General features: G+C 43.6%; 1 protein-coding gene across 8 annotated transcripts in view; it reads right to left on the bottom strand.

The window, feature by feature from the left end:
- LOC123506365 (SLIT-ROBO Rho GTPase-activating protein 1-like) overlaps positions 1–20,000 on the bottom strand; it is a 273,604-nt gene that overhangs the window by 148,842 nt on the left and 104,762 nt on the right. Inside the window, exons 1-2 of one of the 8 annotated variants that reach the window (XM_045258422.1) lie at positions 15,698–16,325; positions 10,047–10,339 (exon numbers count right to left, since the gene is read on the bottom strand). The exons of 5 other annotated variants lie outside the window; for them this stretch is intronic. In XM_045258422.1, the coding sequence (XP_045114357.1) occupies positions 10,047–10,122 (76 nt within the window). In that variant the 5' untranslated portion in view covers positions 10,123–10,339; positions 15,698–16,325. Of the gene's footprint in view, positions 1–10,046; positions 10,375–15,697; positions 16,326–16,918; positions 16,953–20,000 lie in introns of those variants that run through there. 2 more of the 8 variants (XM_045258424.1, XM_045258421.1) reach the window with 2 other exon arrangements.

Raw genomic sequence — 20,000 nt, 5'->3', positions numbered from 1 at the left:
GCCCTTATCAATTCCTCAGCTTCCCCCCCACCACTTTCTCTAGAGGGGATCCAGAACCCCGTGTCGTAAGGGTCACGAGAGGGGGGGGGGGAGAAGGGCAGTGTTCCTCTCCCTTATATGGGTTGATTATTCTGGATTGGAAAGGGTATAAAGGGAGGGGAAGATGGAAAGGTAAAAGGGAGAGGAAGATGGAAGTGTAAAGGAGAGGAAGAAGAAAGGAAGGATAAGGAGGAAAAGATAAAGAGAGAGAAAGATGGAAGGATAAAGGGGGCAAAGAAGAGGAAGAATAAAGGAAGAGGAAGAAGAGAGAAGGATAAAGGAGGGAGGAGGAAGAGGGAAGAATAGAAAGAGGAGGATGGAAGGATAAGGGGAGAGGAAAGAGAGGGAAGAATAAATGGAGAGGAAGGAGAAGGAAGCGTAAAGGAAGAGGAAGAGAAAAGACAAAGGGAAAGGAAGAAGATGGAAGGGCAAAGGAGATGGGAAGGAGATGGAAGGATAATGGAGAGAGAAGGATGAAAGGAGAGGAAAACAAGAGGTAAGGAAAACAAGAGAGAGGGGGAAAGAAGAGAGGGAAAGGGAGAAGATGGAGGGAGAAAGATGGAAAAGGAAGAAGAGAAAGAGACAGAAAAAGTAGAGAAGGAATGGAAAAAGACAGAAACAAAGAAAAAAAAGAAGAGATGATGAATAAATAAGGAAAAAGAAGGAGAACAGACAAAGAAAAGAAGAAAAATGGAATATATAAAGAAAGGGCGGAAACACGCAGAATGAAAAGAAAGAAAATGAAAGAAAAAAAAGATGATGAGAAAATCTATATACGAAGAAGAAAAACTGAAGAAAATATGGAGAAGAGACAGTTAAGAATGAAGGAAGGAAGGAAGGAAGGAGAGAGAGAGAAGAAAATGTGGAGAAGAGACAGTTAAGAATGAAAGAAGGAAGGAAAGAAGAAAAGGAAGAAAAGGAAAGAAAAGGAAAGATGCGAAATGTAACATACGAAATTTAAAGAAGCAGAAAATGGAGGAAAGGAAGGAAGAGAAAGAAGGAACGGATGAATGGAAGAAGATAACAAAGAAGGAAGAAAGAAGGAATATCTGATACGAAAAAAGAAGAGGGAATAATACAAAAAGGAAAGAAGGAAGAAAAGAAGGAAGGATGGAAAGAAGGAAGGAAGGAAGGAAAGGAAGAAATATTATAACGTATAAAAAAAGGAAAGCAAGAAAGCAAAGGATACCAAGCCATTTATTGTGGGAAAGACACATTCACATCATTTCAAGAAGGAAGGAAGGAAGGAAGCAAAGAAGGAAGAAAGGAAGGAAGGCAAGAAGGAAAGGAGGAAGGAACATAACGTACAATAAATAGAAAGCACAAAAAGAAAGCAAAGGAAAGCACACCACATCAAGTAATCGTGGAAAAGGAAAATTCACATCATTTCAGGAAGGAAAGAAGAAAGGAAGGAAGGAAGGAAAGAAGGAAGGAAATAAGAAAGGAAGGATGGAATAAAAGAATGAAAAGAAGAAGGAACATAACGTAAACAAAGAGAAAACAAAGGATAGCACATCAGGTTATCGTGGAAAAGACACATTCACATCATTTCAAGCCTAGTCAGACCGCGGTGCAGTTTTCTTGGTCTGTGCAGCACTGTAGCACCTCGCAGCCACTTCCCACAGCAATCACCCACTCTAATCTCCCACTTATCTCCCACGTGAGGCAGGGGACGGCGGGGCTGCGGGGTGGAGGAGCATGTGGGGGCATCTGGGGCCTTCTTGCGTCGCCCACCGCTCGAGGAAAACGATTTATCGGCGTCACTTCTTGTCGGTGGGACGAGAGAGCGGAGGGAAGAGGAGGAGGAAGATGGACGGAGATAACGCGAGGAGGAAGAGACGGGAAGGAAGGAAGGAAAAAGGAAGAGACGGGTGAAAAGGAGAGCGGAGAGTGGAGAGCGATAAATGAGTAGGGAACACAAGGTGGCTCCTCAAAACTCTTCACTTTTAATCCTCCTTTTCCTTTCTTCCTCACAGCAACACTTGAGCGGCACTCCACACCACAGACGCCTGCACCACACACGCCACGCGACACCCCTACACGCTGCACACCACGAAGGAACACCTGCACAGGGAGGCGGAGAGAACAGAGAGACACACCAAAACACGCAGAGGCGAAGAGGAGGGCGGGAGGCATACAGGAAGGGACGGATAGGCGATGGGTGGGGGGTGGAGAGGCAGGCCAGTTTAGCCACGCTGACTATGAACTGCTGTTGGCGGAGTTGGGCGCTGGGGGAAGGGTGGGGGAGTGGGAGAAAGAGGAAAGGATGGAGCCACGTACAAAGGGAGGCTATGAGGGAGGAAGGGAGGGAAGGGAGAGAGAGAAGGGATTCGCTAGGTGAGAGGAGAGAGAGGAGGAAGGGAAGAGAGAGAGAGAGAGGGCGGCAACGCGGGAGAGGCGGAGGTATAGGGGAGAAGGGAGTGAGGGAGTGAGAGAGCCGAGACGCTGGGAGAGGGAGGGTGAGGGAGGGAGCTTGGAAGGGGAAGAGAGAGAGAGAGAGGGAGATAGAGAAAGAGAGTGACAGAGGGGAAATGGGAGGAAGGGAGGGAAGCAAGGTTGTGGTGGTGGTGGTACGCATTTACCCACCACTAGCCCATCACTGACTCTCCCTCCTTCTCCCTCCCGCTCCCTCCTCGTCCCTCCCTCTCCCTCCAAGCCGAGAGAGCGGAGGGGAGGGGCCTGGCAGTGGCTTCCCTCGGCCAAACAGTTGCCTCTCCTCGCCACTCGTTCTCCATCTCCTACAAACACGAAGGATAGGAGGAAATGAAGGAAGGAAGTGAAGGAGGGGAAAAGGAGGCGGAAGGAGGGATAGACGCAAGAAAACGGAAATGACGAGAAGAAAGAAGGAAGGAGGAAAGGAAGTGAGCGAGAGATGAAAGACCGGGAGGGAAGAGGAGCGAAGAGGAGGCAGGAGTGGTAAGGAAATAAAGGAACGGGAGGAAGGAGGGGAACTGGGGAAGGAAACAAGGAAAGAGAAAGAGAGGGAGAGTGTTAAGGCGTACTTGAGACTTGTGGGTTAAACGGTGATGATAATTAATAAAGGAAGGAAGGAGAGAAAGAAGGAAAGGCAAGAGCAAATATCGTGAGCGTGGCAACAGTGGTGGTGGTGATGGTGGTGGTGGTATAGTAGTAGTAAAAGTTGTTGACAGTAGTAGTAGTAGTAGTAGTAGTAGTAGTAGTAGCAGCAGAAGAAACTAGTAGTAGTAGTAGTAGTAGTAGTAGTAGTAGTAGTAGTAGTAAAATAGTAGCAGCAACAGTAGTATTAGTAGTAGTAGTAGTAGCAACAATATTATTATTATTATTATTATTATTATTATTATTATTATTATTATTATTATTGGTGGTAGTAGGTGGTAGTAGCAGCAGCAGCAGCAGCAGGTGGTGGTGGTGGTGGTGGTGGTGGTGGTGGTGGTGGTGGCAGTGGTGGTGGTGGTGGTGGTGGTGGTGGTGGTGGTGGTGGTGGTGGTGGTGGTGGTGGTGGTGGTGGCAGCAGTGGTGGCAGCAGTGGTGGTGGTGTAGTAGTAGTAGTAGCAGTAGTAGTAGTAGTAATAGTAGTAGCAGAAGCATCAACAAGGGAGGCGAGAAAGTCTAAATGAAGTGGAAGGAAGCAAGTGATGAGCTAGGAAGTGGATTTATGAGACGGGAGAGAGAGGAGGGACGAGGAAGGGGTGGAAGAGGAAGAAGAAGAGGAGGAGGACGAGGTGGTGGTGGTGGTGGAGTCGGCGGCGGTGAAGGTGGTGGTGGTGGTGGAGGCGGCGGCGGTGATGGTGGTGGCAGCGGCTGTGATGGTGCAGGAGTCCTCAGCACCGGAAATGACTCTTCACCACAAGTCAGTCACCAACCGGGAGGTGTCACGTGTTTCTGAGACTGTCTCGTATCTCTTTGTTTTGGTGCAGCTTATGTAACACCAGTACACAAAACACAAGTACTGTCCAGGTCACCAGTCCTTCCTTTCCTTTCCTCGTATTAAACCTTGACGTCTCTTCTTCTTCTTCTTCTTCTTCTTCTTCTTCTTCTTCTTCTTCTTTCCTTCCTCCTCTCTTTCTTTCCTCCTCTTTGTTTTTCTTTCCTCTCCCTTTATTTTTTCCTCCTCTTTGATGGTGTAAGATGAATGAGGTGCTTCTTTTTCCTTCTTTCTTTCTTCTTCCCAGCTTAAATTTCTAAATGGAGTCTCCGTTTCTGATGAGCATTTTCCATCTACTTCAATCTTGTGTTTCCGTTCCCATTTCCCTTCTCCCTCAGATTGTCTCTCACGCAGCCATTCCATATCTTTCTCGGTTTCCCGGCCCTCCTTTCCATCTACCATGATCTAAAAGGCCACTGCGGTAACTAAACAGATTGTCATGCACGTTTCTCCTCTCTCTTTTCTAGTGTTATAGTGTATAATCCTCGTTTAAGCTATCAGTGGAATTTTGATAACATATTTAAAAAACGCTACGACTTCTCAATTAAATGTCATGATAATGTCAAAAGAACGTTAAAGAATCATTTGTCCTTTTGCTTTCACGTCTTCTAATCTCAAGACACCAGGAAGTTGGGAAGTTTAAAGATTTGTCTCTTATATACAATTTGTCATCTGAAGACTCTAGGAAGCTTAAGAATATCGTTCCTCTTGCTTTCTGTCATATACGAAGAAAGGTTTAAGTAAAGCTACTCGTCCTTGTTTTCAGCGCTGACAGTCTTACAAAACTTAACTCCTTCAAAATTGAGACGCATTTTAACTTGATTTTTCTGTATAATTAGACGATTTTATTTGCATTAGGAAGGGTCTATGGAGGTCAAAAGATTAATAGCCGGAATCTTCATTGTTCTAATCCTAACGAATGTTTCTGAAGCTGTATAAAATCGCCAAAATAGTAACCAGAATAGATATAAAAACGCGTCTTGGTATACTGAAGGGGTTGATAATGAAAGACCTACAAGAGACACACACACACAAAAAAAAAAAAGTTAAAGAAAACCAGCTCAGTAGTCACTAAAAAAAAAAAAAAGAAAGGAGGAAAAAGGTTAATGAGATCAAGATAATGAACAAAACTAATTACTCAGAATAGAAGATCGCAGAATAGGAGGTAAGACTAAACACAGTGGAAAGGAGTACAGGAGGTTACAAAACTAATAACATCAGAATAAGAAGAAAAAAAAAATACAAAGAAAAAAAAAAACAAGCAGTATGTTGATTGGTTTAAGCCAGTGTTTATTTCTTTGAGGCAGACTAAAGGATTATAATTCAACCAGCCTGCAAACAAACACGCGAAAAGGTGACTTGCTATACAAAATGTTTACGCTTTGAGAACGAAATTTATCACCGCTTTCAAGAGGCTGAGGAATTATGAACGTAACTCTCAAGAAGGGAAAGAGAAGTGGTAAATAAACAGATAAATTAGATTACACCACGCATGCGCAGAGGGAAAAACAAAAAGCTGTCATAATGCGCATTTAAGTGAAGCGTGTGAGGGATTGTGAGGTAAGCGTCTCTAAGTGTCCCAGCGTTGATAGTGAAATAGAGTGAAGAGGATGTATCACGTGTCATAAACTTCCCCGGGTTCGTATCGCGAGGAATGGGGTTACGAACGAACGCACGTGGTCATTAGATTGAGTGATACATTACGAAACTCTCGGTCAATTTGTTACAGCGGAAGGAGAAACTGTGATAGACTATTTAGAGAGAGAGAGAGAGAGAGAGAGAGAGAGAGAGGAGGGGGGGGCAGTAAAAACGAAATTTCCTGTGCACATGTTTTTATCGTGTTCTTTTCCTGTTTATCATGTTTATTTTATCTCTCTCTCTCTCTCTCTCTACCAAACACCGCTCCACCTGTCGTAATTAGCCACCTGTTTTGGCCACACCTGGGGCATTCACTTATCATTCCACCTGCTCCACCTCCTTCCTTTAACCCTAACCTCCTTTCTGATCCACCAGCACCTCATAATCACTCTTCCGCTCGCTCCACTCAGCCGCCCACCTGTCAACTCCACTCTCCACTCTCCACTCATCCACTCAGTGCTACCTGTATAACTAACATCCATTTCTTCTCGTTAGTACATCCACCTAGTACTAATAACGGTTTTAATACAGTCAGTTAATTTCACTTGTTCACTTCCACTTCCACTCGTAGCGAAGGTTATGGATCCACCTGCTTTAAAGTGCTTGTCTCAATCTCAATCTCAGTCCATTCACTTGTGTTTAACCTCTTCATTACTGAGACGCGCTTTTTATCATGAATTTTGGGTGTGATTAGACAGTTTTATTTGCATTAGGAAGGGTCTATGGAGGCCAAAAGATTAATTGCTACAATCTTCACTACTTTAATCTCCACATAAGTTTCTGAAGCTGTGTAAAATCACCAAATAGTAAGTAGAATGAATATGAGAACGCGTCACGGTGCTGGAAGGGTTAATTTCTTCAGCACCAGGACACATTTTTCATATTCATTCTGCTTACTATTTGACTATTTTATACAGCTTCAGAAATTCGTGTGGGTGATTAAAATAGTGAAGACTCTGGCCATTAATCTTTTGACCTCCATAGATCCTTCTTGATGCAAATAAAATCGTCCAGTCATACCCCAAAAATCAAGGTAAAAATGCGCTCGGTATTGAAGAGGTTTATAGGAATTCCACTTGTCCAATCATCTTCCACCTCCACAGCCTTCCCCTTCCACTTGTAGCAAGGTTACTTCATGCTCCAAATAACAATCCAAATACCATTAACTCAATCATCCACTTGATACACTTTCTACTTATCTAATCGCCTTCCACTCTTCAAAACTCAATACATCTACTTATTATTCATCAAATCACATGAATTATTACCGATACAAACACGTCTAGTTAAAAATATTGTTGTCCACGTTACAGATATTCCATTTTTCACTTAATTGTAGCGAGAATTCCAATTATCTTGTTATCTTCCATCTGTAGCGACCAATCTCATCCACCTGGTGTTAATTAAGCTACAGAACACCTTTACAAATTGAAACACGTGCCTAACGAGTAACTGTCCAGGTGTTGCTGTCTTAATCTTCCACCTGCTGCAGACTCCACTCACCCACTTGTTCTTAATCAAACCACCTACCTACGTACTACCTATACAATTCCAAACACCTGATTCGAGAGTAACCACCCATTTTCTTTACAATCTCCTGTCTTTCTTATTTTATTCTTTTTACGTTACTGACCAAGGGCAATAAAAACGATTGAACAAGAATGCCCACTTGGATTGACTAAAGTAAAGAGCATATCGTCAAGAGAACAAAGGTAATTATCTCCATCGTACAAAAAAGAATGAAAAAGCAGAGAAGAGGAAAGAAGAAGAAGAAGAAGAAGAAGAAGAAAAAGCAGACTCCGAGCTTCTATCTGTAACAAACTCAGCACATCGATATTTTTTTTATGAAAGAGAAATTGTAAAGAAAAAATGTAATTATAAAACGGAAAAAAACAAGAAAAAAAGAGTAAGGAAAAAAAGGAATAAAAAAAAAAACTGTAAATGAAATAGTCCCACCTTGCCCTTGAAACACGCATCCTCACCTTCTCATGAAACTCCACACGTGTGCACACCTTTACTAATTAAAACACCTGATGGAGTAACAAAGGTGAGGCAACAGTACAAAACACACCTTGAAAATGCCAATGAAATCACCCAACACAACACAACCCAACTCAACGAAAGCTAACCCAACCCAACTTAATCAAATCTAACCCAATCCAACCCAACTCAAATTAATCTAATCTAATTAAAACTAGCCTAACTGAATTTAACCCAACTTAACCCCTTCAGTACCATGACGCGTTTCCATATTCATTCAGCTGACTAATTCGTGATTTTATACAACTTCAGAAACTTATGTGGGGATTAGAATAGTGAAGGCTCTGGCCAGTATCTTTTGACCTTCATAGATCTTCCTAATTTAGAACTTCAGAAACTTAAGTGGGGGATTAGAATAGTGAAGGCTCTGGCCAGTAATCTTTTGACCTTCATAGATCCTTCCTAATGTAAACAAAATCGTCTAATCATACCTAAACTCATGGTGAAAATGTGTCCCAGTACTGAAGGGATTAACCAAACATAACTGAACCCAATATAACCTCACGAACTGAAGATCTTGTCCTAACATGATCCAAACACTATACAAACACCCCCATAAAAACACCAATAAAAATTAAATCACCCAATCCAACCCAACCTAACCTAACCTAACCTAATCCAACCTAACCTAACTCAACTCAACCCAACCCAACCTAACCTAACCTAACCTAACGTAACCTAACTCAACCCAACCCAACCCAAACCTAACCTAACCTAACCTAACCCAACCCAACTCAACCCAACCTAATCCAACTTAACCAAACCCAACCCAACCCAACCCAACCCAACATAATTTACCAAACCAAAACAAACTGAAGCTCTTATCCTACCATGAACCAAACACCACACAAACACCCCTTAAAATTACCAATGAAAATAAAATCACTCAACCAAACACAAGCCAAACTGACCTACGTAACTTACCCAACCGAATGTAAACGAACTAACGAACTTGCCCCAACACGATCCACTTAACCACACCTGATACCTGGCTCACGCAACCACACGTGACCACACCTGCCTATACCTGACACACCTAATCACCTGATCCGCCTAATTACTCTTCCCTTTTCCTCATTTATTCTGTTTCTTGATGCTTTTTAATATTTGTTGCAGAGATTGGGCAAGGGGACAGAAAGGGAGGGAGTGAGGGAGGGAGAGAAGGAGGGAGGGAAGGAGGGAGAGGGAGGGAGAGAGAGAGAGAGAGAGAGAGAGAGAGAGAGAGAGAGAGAGAGATAGAAGAAAATGAAAGAAGAAGAAGAAGAAGAAGAAGAGGAGGAGGAGGAGGAAAGAAAGAAAAAGAAACAGCTATCAAGGAGGAGGAGGAAAAAAGATACAGGAAGAAGAAAGAAAACCAAAGAAAAGAAAAAAAAGAATGATGGAAGGAAAGAAAAGAAAGAAAAAGGAAAAAAGAAATATTATTGTTATTTCATATTAAGGGGACTGGCTAATGAGAAAAAAAAAGAAAGAAATGAGGAGAACAAGAACAGCAATAACAACAAAACAACAATAAAAACAACAAATAAGAAAAAAGAAAACAAAAAAAAACATCTTACCTGAAAGAAAATTAACGAACAAGGAGGAGGAGGAGGAGGAGGAGGAGGAGGAGGAGGAGGAGGAGGAGGAGGAGGAGGAGGAGGAGGAGGAGGAAAGAAAGATCAATAAATAAACCAGAAACTAGGAAAAACAAAACGAAACAAATACAAAAACACACAAAGAAAAAAAATAACACTAGGAAAAAAAGAGGAAAAAAATAAAGAAAAACAAGAAGAGGAGGAAGAGAAAGAGGAAGAGGAAAGAAAGACCGAAAAACAAACCAAAAAACTGGGAAAACAAGGAAAACAAACAAGTACATACAGTAGAAAGAAGAAAAGGAAAAAAATGCAAAAACACAAGAGGAAAAGGAGGAGGAGGAGGAGGAGGAGGAGGAGGAGGAGGAGGAGGAGGAGGAGGAGGAGGAAAGAAAGATTCGATAAATAAACCAAAAGCAATGAAAAGCAAAACAAAATAAACACAAACATATAAATGAAGAAAAAACAGCAGTAGAAAGAAAAAAAGAGGAAAAAAAAACAATAAAAACAAGAAGAGAGGAGGAGGAGGAGGAGGAGGAAGATGAAGAAGAGGGGGAAGAGGAAGAAAAGGAGAAAGGAAATATCGACAAACAAATCCTTGATAAAAAACAAGAGGAGGAGGAGGAGGAGGAGGAGGAGGAAAAGGAGGAGGAGGAGGAGAAGGAGGAGGAGAAGGAGAAAAGGAAGAGAAAGAGGAGGAGAAAAGAAAGATCCACAAACAAATCCTTAAAAAAAGAAGAATAAAACAAAACAAACACACACACACACACACACAACCTCAAAAAAACAATCGATGTACCCAGAATTCCATGCGTTACCTGAGGACTAATTAACAGCGACACTTGAGCACTCACCTGGAAATATCTCTCGCATCTCCTTCTGGCTGTATCCCCAATCTGCCCTGGGTGTGGAGGCTATACACTGGAACATCCTGTCGATACCCCCGCCTCCCCCGCCACGCCGCCTCTACTCCACTCCGCGCCGCCCCATCCTCCGCCCCACGCCCGCTCGCTGATCATACACGCCCGCACTTATTGTTTCGCTCATGTGTTTATTATTTTTTCTTTTTTTTCTTTTTGTTTCTATTTTCGTTTTGTATTTTTTGTTTTGTTTTTTTCTTTTCTATTTCTTCGTTTTTTTTCTGTCACTGTGGAGGTCAGGTTAGGTTAGGTTAGGTTATGGGTGGGTCAGTTTTTTTCTTTTCTCTCTCTCTCTCTCTCTCTCTCTCTCTCTCTCTCTCTCTCTCTCTCTCTCTCTCTCTCTTATATATGAATCTTTCTAATTTACACTTCAACACAACTCCATTTCTTTCCTCATGAACTTTCTTCAAACCAACTCCCTCGATTCAACACATTTTTTCTTCATTTCTCCACACACACACACACACACACACACACACACACACCAATAATAACAACTTCCCTTCCTCTAATTCCCTTCACGTCACAGTTACATCACAACCTCTTCCTTATCTAACTTCTCTTTCGTAATTCCTGCACCCAGAACATCAACGTCATTTCTAGACATTATTCTTCAACCATTAGTATTATCTCTACATCACGATCACATCCCCCCATCCTCCTCTGTCTCCTCCTCTTCTTCTTCTTCCTCCTCCTCCTCCTCCTCCTCACCCTCCTCTGCCCAGCTATCTAATCTACAATCGCAGGGAATTAAGAGATAACTGCCTCACACCCATCCCAGGAGCGCTAATGAATGGACAGGTAGAGACATAGCACACCTGATCTTTACCTGTCCTTCACCTCTGATAGTCTGTCTCTCTGTCTGTCTATCCGTCTGTTCTCTTTCTCCTTTTCGTTTTCTTCCCTTTCTCTTTTTCTAGATTGGTTTTCTTTTTCATTTATTCAGAAGTGTTTTATGTGTTTATTTTCACTCTTGTTTTCATTCTTTCTTCTTCTATTTCTTCTTTCTATTGTTGTTTTTCCTCATTGCTTTCTATTCCAAGTTTTTATCTAGTTTGTGGTTTATCTATCTCTTTCTTTCTTCCTCCTGCTCCTGTTTTCATCCGTTTTTTTTTTTCTTCCTCTTCTTCCTTCTTTCCACTGTTGTTTTCTTCGTTCTTTTCTAATCTACTGTTCTCTTTATTCCCATTTTTATCTGGTTTCTGGTTTATCTCTCTCTTTCTTCCTCTTCCTCTTCCTTCTCCTCCTTTTTCTTCTACTATTTCTCTAGTTTTTATTATTATTATTATCATTATTATTATTATTATTATTATTATCATTATTTCAATTGCAACTTCTCTTTATTCTTCTTTTATCAATTGTGTTTTCTATCTCCTTTTCTTATTTTGCTGCCATTCTTCCTTCTTCCACTTCTCAATAGTTTATGCTGTATTTTCCTCCTCCTCCTCCTCCTCTGAATACCTTGTCCTTTCTTCCACCACATGTTCTAAGTTTGAGTTCGTTTCCTCCTCCTCCTCCTCCTCCTCTTCCTGTTCGCTTTCCTCTCATCACTTCGCTTTATTTAGAACCAGTTTCCCTTTCTCCCTCTTCCGTGTATTTTCTCCTCCTACTTCCTTCCCCCCAAAAATACCACTCTCTCTCTCTCTCTCTCTCTCTCTCTCTCTCTCTCTAACACACACACACACACACACGTACGGGAAACAAACCACACACTCCCACTGTTTTTTTTTTTTTTCCTTTTTCCCTCCACCAATTCTTCTTTTGTTCCTTATCTTCCACTTCTTTCTTCTTCCTCCTCCTCCTCCTCCTCCTCCTCCTCCTTCTTCTCCACCGGATCTAACTCATTAATGTTATCAAACTTTTACGTGATATTCTCTCTCTCTCTCTCTCTCTCTCTCTCTCTGTACTAATGTTTAAATCCTCCTATTAATTCTACTTTTGCCTTTATCCTTCACATTATCTTACTCCTTTCCTTCATCCTTACAAGAAATCACCTAATTCTCTCTATCCTACGCATCCTATTCCTTTTATCCTATCACATGATCCTCTTCGGTATTTCCTCTCTCCAGTCAACACCTCCATCTATCCAGTAACATCCTTCCTTTCCTACAAACATATCCTACCATGAGTCCGTTTTCAATCCTTCATACCTCCTTCTGTCAGTTACCCTTGAATCCTTGAAAAATATATCCTACAGTCATCCTTATAATCCTACATGTAGATAGTTATCCTATGTTGAAATTCTTATTCCTACAAAACATGTCCTACAAAACGATATCCTTGAAAAATATCCTACGGTCATTCTTATAATCCTACATCTACACAGTGATCGTGCGTTAAAATCCCCCATTCCTGCAAGATATATCCTACAAACAATATCCTCATAAAATATCCTTCGGTATCCTTACAATCCTACACCTGTACAGTAATCCTACAAAACAATATCCTACAATCTTTCAACGATTCATATACGATCCCGCCCTCTGTTGGTGAGACGCCCACGCCCTTAGAAGGCTATACGAGGTTACCCGCCCGCCCTCCCCAAACACGCCCATCAAAGTGCAATAAAAACCTTCCTTTAGGCCTCGTCTCCTTCTCTCTCTCTCTCGTCTGTTTAGTTTCACGCACGCCCGTCATCAAAAGGTCGGCTGAAGTGTGTTGGCCAGAATATTTTTAAGCTTATCACTTCTTCCTTCTTAATTCCCCCAATCCTACAATATATATCCTACACTCCTACAATCCTACTCTCAACGATGTGTGTAGGACAGAATATTTTTAAGCTTATTATTTATTATTTTTTCCTTCCTCGCTATTCCTCTTTCGATATTGTTTTTTTTTTATTCTTTTTATGATTTGTTCCCTGGTTTTTTGTTATCTTGAGTTTTTTTGTCATTTTTCAATCTTTTTTCTGGGTTTTTATGGTTTTATGTTGTTTATTTCTCCCTCTCTTTCTTTCTTTCGTCTTCATTTTCTTCTTCCTCTCTTTCTTCTTTCTCTCGTCTTCAGTTTCTTTCACTTTTTTTCCGTCTTCGTTATTCTCTACATTTCGTTTTTTTTTTTAATCTTTTTCCTTTTCTCTCTCATTTTGTTTATGTTTTTCTTTCCTTCCTCTTCATTTTCTTCTCCCTCTCTTTTTTCTCTCTCTTTCTCTCGTCTTCAGTTTCGGTCACACTTTTTTTTTCGTCTTTGTTATTCTCTTCATTTCGTTTTCTTATTTCTTGTTATTCTCTTCATTTGTTTTTTTTTTATCTCTCCTTTTCTCTCTCATTTTGTTGTCAGTCTATCTTTTTTCTCTTAGTTCTGTTGATCAGGTACGCATTTCTCTTCTTTTTTTATTTTTCTCTCTTTATTTTTCAATTACTTAATTTTCCGTGACTCTACAACGCCACATCTTTCTCTAATCTTCCTCGACACATCCTCTATCTTTCTTTTTTCTGCCTTATCTTACTCTAATCTTAGTGAACATATCTTATCTTTCACTACACCTCCCTTTTATTTTCTTTAATCTTACTCTACAATCCTTTATCCTCCTTTTCTCCATCTTATCGTACTAAATGCATCTTATTTTTCCCAACAACGCTGTAATCTTTTCTAATCTTATTTTTTTTCCATCTCTTACTCTATTCTTGCTAAACACACCTTATCTTCTCCTGCAGCTCTCTTATCTGTTCTAATCTTGGTGTTTTATCGCCTTATCTTATTCTAATCTTAATAAACACACCCTATCTTTTTCTACAACTCTCTTATCTACTCTAATCTTACGCTACCTTTTTCTTATCTTACACCAGACTAGTCCCTACCTTCCTTGTCTCACTCCACACCTCTCCACTACACCTCACTCTTCTCGCTCTATAGTCTATCTTTACTCTATACTCTATCTTCATTCACTTTCTTTCTATCTTCACTCTACGCTCTGTTTTTCCTTCAAATGTCCCGTTGTTTTGCTCCACACTCCTCTTCTACACTTCACTCTTCTCGCTCTATAGTCTATTCTTTACTCTACACTCCATATACCTTCCTTGACTCTACTCTCTATCTTCCTTCAAATGTCTCCTTGTCTTGCTCCACACTCCTCCTCTACACTCTATACTCAATCTTCCTTCACTTCCTTTCTATCTTCCTTCAACTTTCCCCTTGTCTCACTCTACACTCCTCCCCTACACTTCACTTATCTCACTCTACAAGCGAGGCTCTTGATAACTTCAATTCCTACGCCTTGTTAAGCTTCATGAAAAGGCCCCGTTTATTGTAGCTGACGGCCTCTCCTTTGCTAATCACCGTATTACTTCATTGTCCTAAATGATCTCAGACTGCCGTGGGAACTTGCACTACTGGTACGTCTTGCTCAGAAATAATGCTGGTGGCTTTCTTCTATTACTATTATCATTATCATTATTATTGTCATTATTATTATTATTGTTATTATGATTATTATTATCATTATTGTTGTTGTTGTTGTATTCACGTTGTTATTTCAAAACGACTCACACTTATTAAGCAACTAAGTTTCCACCAGTTTCTTGTAACTTTCAAGGTAACTCAAACGGCTGTCAGCTGAGCGCCTCCTCCTCCTCCTCCTCCTCTTCTTGCCTCACCGTGACCTTGAACTGTAAGCCAAAGAGCCTCTACCTTTGGAGGAGGAGGAGGAGGAGGAGGAGGAGGAGGAGGAGGAGGAGGAGGAGGAGGAGGAGGAAGAGGAGGATCAAGACGAGGGGAATACGTGGGAAGATAGGCAGAAATGAAGAGGGAGAGGAAAGAAAGAAGAGGAGGCGGTTCCTTGCCTCTCCCACCCCTCCACCTCTCCTCCACACTCCTCTCTTGAAAACTACAAAACACTCTGATTAAAATCTAAGATGATAAAAGGCGCATTCTCCTCCAACCGCCCTCTCTCCGGACAATGGTTCTCTCTCTCTCTCTCTCTCTCTCTCTCTCTCTCTCCGAGACGCCCTTTCGTCCCTAGCTGTCACACGCTGGACACCGCCACCACCGCCACACCCCTGCCTGCCCCGTGCATTCCCACGCATCACTGAGTCACGGAGAGAGTCCCAGGGGCGCACCAAGCATCCGGTGAGGGTGGTGGTGGGGGTGGTGGGCGGTGGGGATGCGGGCAGCGTGTGACAGACCAGACAGCGGCGTGGTCCAGGCAGGCAGGCCAGGCAAGCACCGCGCCCCTCCCCCTCCTGCTCCTGCCAGCCTTCCTCAGTCGGTCATGTGGAAGGACAGGCAGACCAGACACCACACGCAGCCGCCGTGACTGTCTGTTACTCTGTTAGCAGTCCTCAGCCCTCAGGACACGGCTTTCCATGCAGACTGTTAAGTAGCCTTAGGTACTGTGGTATCTTACAGGAGAGAGAGAGAGAGAGAGAGAGAGAGAGAGAGAGAGAGAGAGAGAGAGAGAGAGAGAGAGAGAGAGAGTACTGGACCGCCACAGAGGGCACCGTGATGTGGTCACTCATAAGCACATGGCAGCGGACCCTCGCGGCGCATACACACACTGACACGCGGGACACGTCAACACTCCACCTCGTGATAAAGTCTGACACCGGTGCTATCACTGCTCCGTTCCCTCTCCCTCATCAACACACCTGATAACCAACACTGTCACTCCCTCACGGCTCCGGACGGACACACCCTCCCCTCTCAACGCTCCACACCGCACTGACTCCACGGTCGCCCAGCCCAGCCAGTCCGCCACGCCGAGCCACAACACCCGGGAACTCGCGGGTCGCCGAACGGCGGCCAATGAAAAGTCGGCAAGAACTGGTACTCGGTGACCCCCGCTGCTCCTGTCGGTGTCTGACGACGGCCGTGCTCCGGGAGGAATTCACCACGACGCGTGATGCCGACGGGCGGCAGGATAGAGACCGCTGGGCGGCGGGGCGTGAAGAAAGCAGCCGGTGATGGGAGAAGGATGGAAATTATCCTTCCGTGAAGGAATCTGACCACACGTGACGCCAGGGATAGGGCGTGCAGAGAAGAGGCCCGCGGGGATCACCTGTAATAAAGCAGCGCTCCTGACGGTCTCTCGGAAGTAATAATGTAACGACTTGATAATAAACACACAGGAGAGCAACGGAACGCGGCTAGGGGAGCTGCGGGACCTTCACTACGAGGGTAAAGTCTGGGCGGGGAGGGCAGGGTTGGGCGAGGCCGCCGGCGGATGCCCCTACAGGAAGACGTTCATCAAGGGACCCGCTCCGCCGTGGGGAGGCTCGCCCCACGGTGGCTGGCCCGCAGCCTTCATGCCCTCGCCAAGGTTTCACCCCGCCCTGCTCCTCCCCTTCCCCGTCACCATGAATGAAGCTAATCTACTTTATTTATTTACCTTAACTCTTGTTTCCGGGAGTCGAGGGCGACCCCAGGCAGCGTGGCAGTGTGTGTGTGTGTGTGCGTGTGTGTGTGTGTGTGTGTGTGTGTGTGTGTGTGTGAGTGACTTTTTCCATTTCGCGTGGTGAATGCATTAGCATATTTGCCCTTTAAGTCCAGGGGTAATCCCTCCACCCATTCCAACGACACAAGGCGGCGCAGTGCTACAGTTAGACTGGTACACAGATGCACCGTGAAGGTGGCCGCAACACACCTGCTCCGTGCAGTTGTCCCCTTCCCCTGCCCACCCCCGCCACTTCACAAGCCCTGAACAGCGAGCGGCAAAAGGTCGGCAGCCAGCACCGCTATCCAGCACCGCCTCGCCGCCACAAAGACACGCCGCCGCCCTGCAATCTTACATCACAAAACCACGACACACAAAACATCATTGCAAGTGTGGAATATGCAAACCTTGCTACCAGAAAGCCGCAGTCACTCACCTGTGCCCGCACCTGCACCCTGCGTGACCCTCACCTGTGGGAGACAAAAATACAGCTGTTAGTTGCTCCGCCAGAAGCACTTCCTTCTCTCCCTCTTCCCCTTCCTCCTCCCTCCCTCACTCCCCCCCCACTCTCCCCCTTTCCGGTGGGCAGGAAGCCACTGTGTCACCAACAAGCAAACCGGGGCGCGACACACTAATATTTGGCCAGTGCACGCTTTTTTCACTTCGCCATGTTGCTGGGATGAGGCGACCCACGCGTCAGATGAAGCTGCAGCCCTTCCTTGCTCAAACAAAGGCAATGAGGCTCTTCACACCTGCCAGTGTTGCTGCGGCACCCTTCACCTATTAAATAAAGCGGGAATTCGTTAAAGCGATACCCGATGTGTTAGAGTAAATTTGCAATGAAGTCATAACAGGCGGGCCGGCGTCTCCCAGCTGATGGAGTGTGTAAACAAAGGCTCCAGAGAAAACGGAACTTTCCTTAACATTCACGGGGACACTAGGGAAAACCCACGTGCCGCTCTTCCCACACAGAAAATCATCAACACAACCTTTACATATCACGGCAAAACAGCGTGAAAAATATACCACTATCAGCTGATGACGCCATTGCCCAGTTAAATATAACCTGGAAGGCACAAATAGCCGCGTTGGACAGCGGTGTCAGGGGCGTGGGAGGCGAGAGGTACTAATATTATGCTTCCCTGTCAACACACTCGCTTGCCTCACTCACAATTGACCGAGTCCAAGGACGAGACAACTTCACAGGTCGTTAGCATCAACACGTGATATTTACAAGCTGGCGTGGGTGGCGGGGAGAGAGAGAGAGAGAGAGAGAGAGAGAGAGAGAGAGAGAGAGAGAGAGAGAGAGAGAGAGAGAGAGAGAGAGAGAGAGAGAGAGAGAGAGAGAGAGAGAGAGAGAGAGAGAGATGGATAGATGCATGAAGAAATGTGATGGAAAAATTGAGGAATGGACAAGATGGAGAGAGAGAGAGAGAGAGAGAGAGAGAGAGAGAGAGAGAGAGAGAGAGAGAGAGAGAGAGAGAGAGAGAGAGGCTGCCAACAACAACACGCTCGATAAAACATAAATACAACTCGTCATCTTTTGTCTATTTATGTATTCCTTTTTTGCTTTTAACATTTTATCGTCAAAAGACCAAGTAGAAAGAAGATTTGTGTGATGAATGATTTGCCTTCACATTAACCCTGCTGTAACTTGGACAATGGTTATGTGTAGGATGTGTAATGTGGTCTTTTGATTGGAAGGTTAATTGCAGTGTGGTGTGTGTAGAATGTTATCGTTAAGTTTAAATTGCGTTATTTGAGTTGAATTATTAAATTGTCCATTTGTCACCACATCTATTCATTCACTCCCACACATTCCTATAATTAACTCAAGTATTTGCTCAAGTATCCATGCAACCACCCGTCCATACTTCCATCATCCATGAACCGTTGAGTTGAATAACGTGAATACTGTTAATCTGAGGCATTGGAAGGAATTTAAGTGAAGAGAGAGTCGTTCGTATCAATGAGGTTATTTGTGTAATGCATCTGAGTTCAAGATATGTGACAGAATCTGAGGTATTTAAGGCTGGACTTTGAGGGGAGAGAGAGACATGAATTTTCCGTGGTTTTCGTGGTTTTTCGTTGTTGTCGTTGAATCGTATGTTGTAAATGCCTAAAAAATTTGATTAAGTAAAGTTTATATAAAAAAATATTCAGATGCGTTCCCTTTGAGTGGAGAGAGAGCGATGAGATTTCCGTGGTTTTCGTGGTTTTTCTTTGTTGTCGTTGGATCGTAAGTTGTAAATGTCTGTAAATAATATAATTAAGTAAAGTTTATATAAAAAAAAGACTCAGATGCGTTCCCTTGAAGCCACAAAAGCAGTCTTGAAGATTAGGGACGCAACAGGATCGTGTAACTTGCAAGCATCACCGTGGGTTTGGGAATGATTAGAGCACTTGACTTGCATTAGGAAGGGTCTATGGAGGTCAGAAGATTAATGGCCACAGTCTTCACTATTTCAACCCCTACACAAGTTTCTGAAGCTGTACAAAGTCACCAAATAGTTAGTGGACTGAATATGGAAACACGCCATGGTACTGAACGGGTTAAGTTGATGACGCGTGTTAAAAAAAAAAATCTTAATGAACTGGAGAAATCACTGAACTTATAGTTTAGTTACATCTTTTTTGCTTTTTATCATCATAATTAACGACTTTCTCTCTCTCTCTCTCTCTCTCTCTCTCTCTCTCTCTCTCTCTCTCTCTCAATAACCAGCATTCATATTATTGTTCTCTTTTACCCATTAAGGATTACAAGGTCTCTCTCTCTCTCTCTCTCTCTCTCTCTCTCTCTCTCTCTCTCTCTATGCTTAACACCATTTAAGGCAAAGGTGCATGGAAGGAGAAAAGGAAGGGAGGGAGGGAAGGAGGGAAGGATGAAGGGAGGGAAGGAGGGAAGGAGGAAGGGAGAGGGGGAGGGAGGTAGTAGGGGAGGGAGGGAGGGAGGGAGGGAGGGAGGGAGGGAGGGAGGGAGGGAGGGAGGGAGGAAGGGAAGGGAAGGAAGGTCATGTCGCAGGTAAGATGCCAACCTGAAGTGTCTCACGAGGAGGAGGAGGAGGAGGAGGAGGAGGAGGAGGAGGAGGAGGAGAGGTGTTATTTATGTCCATGCCTCTCACACACATATATCCAAGTGTCTGCATTCATCTCTCTCTCTCTCTCTCTCTCTCTCTCTCTCTCTCTCTCTCTCTCTCTCTAATTTCCTGCACCTGGCGAAGGAACTAATATAACGCTCCAACACCTTGATTACCTGCCAATTAAGTCCACACACACACACACACACACACACACACACACACACACACACACACACACACACACACACACACACACACACACACACACACACACACACACACACACACACACAAAGCGCCATTAATAATTTCAAAGACAAGTGAGGTTCAAGGACATTTTTTTTTTGTTTTCCTCTTTTCTTTTTCTGTCGACACAAAAGAGAAACAAGGCGAGAATGTTCTTTGCTGAATTGTTATGCTAATGTCGCTCCTTCACCC

Source organism: Portunus trituberculatus, chromosome 19 (genome assembly GCF_017591435.1).
Source record: "Portunus trituberculatus isolate SZX2019 chromosome 19, ASM1759143v1, whole genome shotgun sequence".
NCBI classification, from domain to species: Eukaryota; Metazoa; Arthropoda; class Malacostraca; order Decapoda; family Portunidae; genus Portunus; species Portunus trituberculatus.
This window is presented reverse-complemented; position numbering and strand designations above follow the sequence as displayed.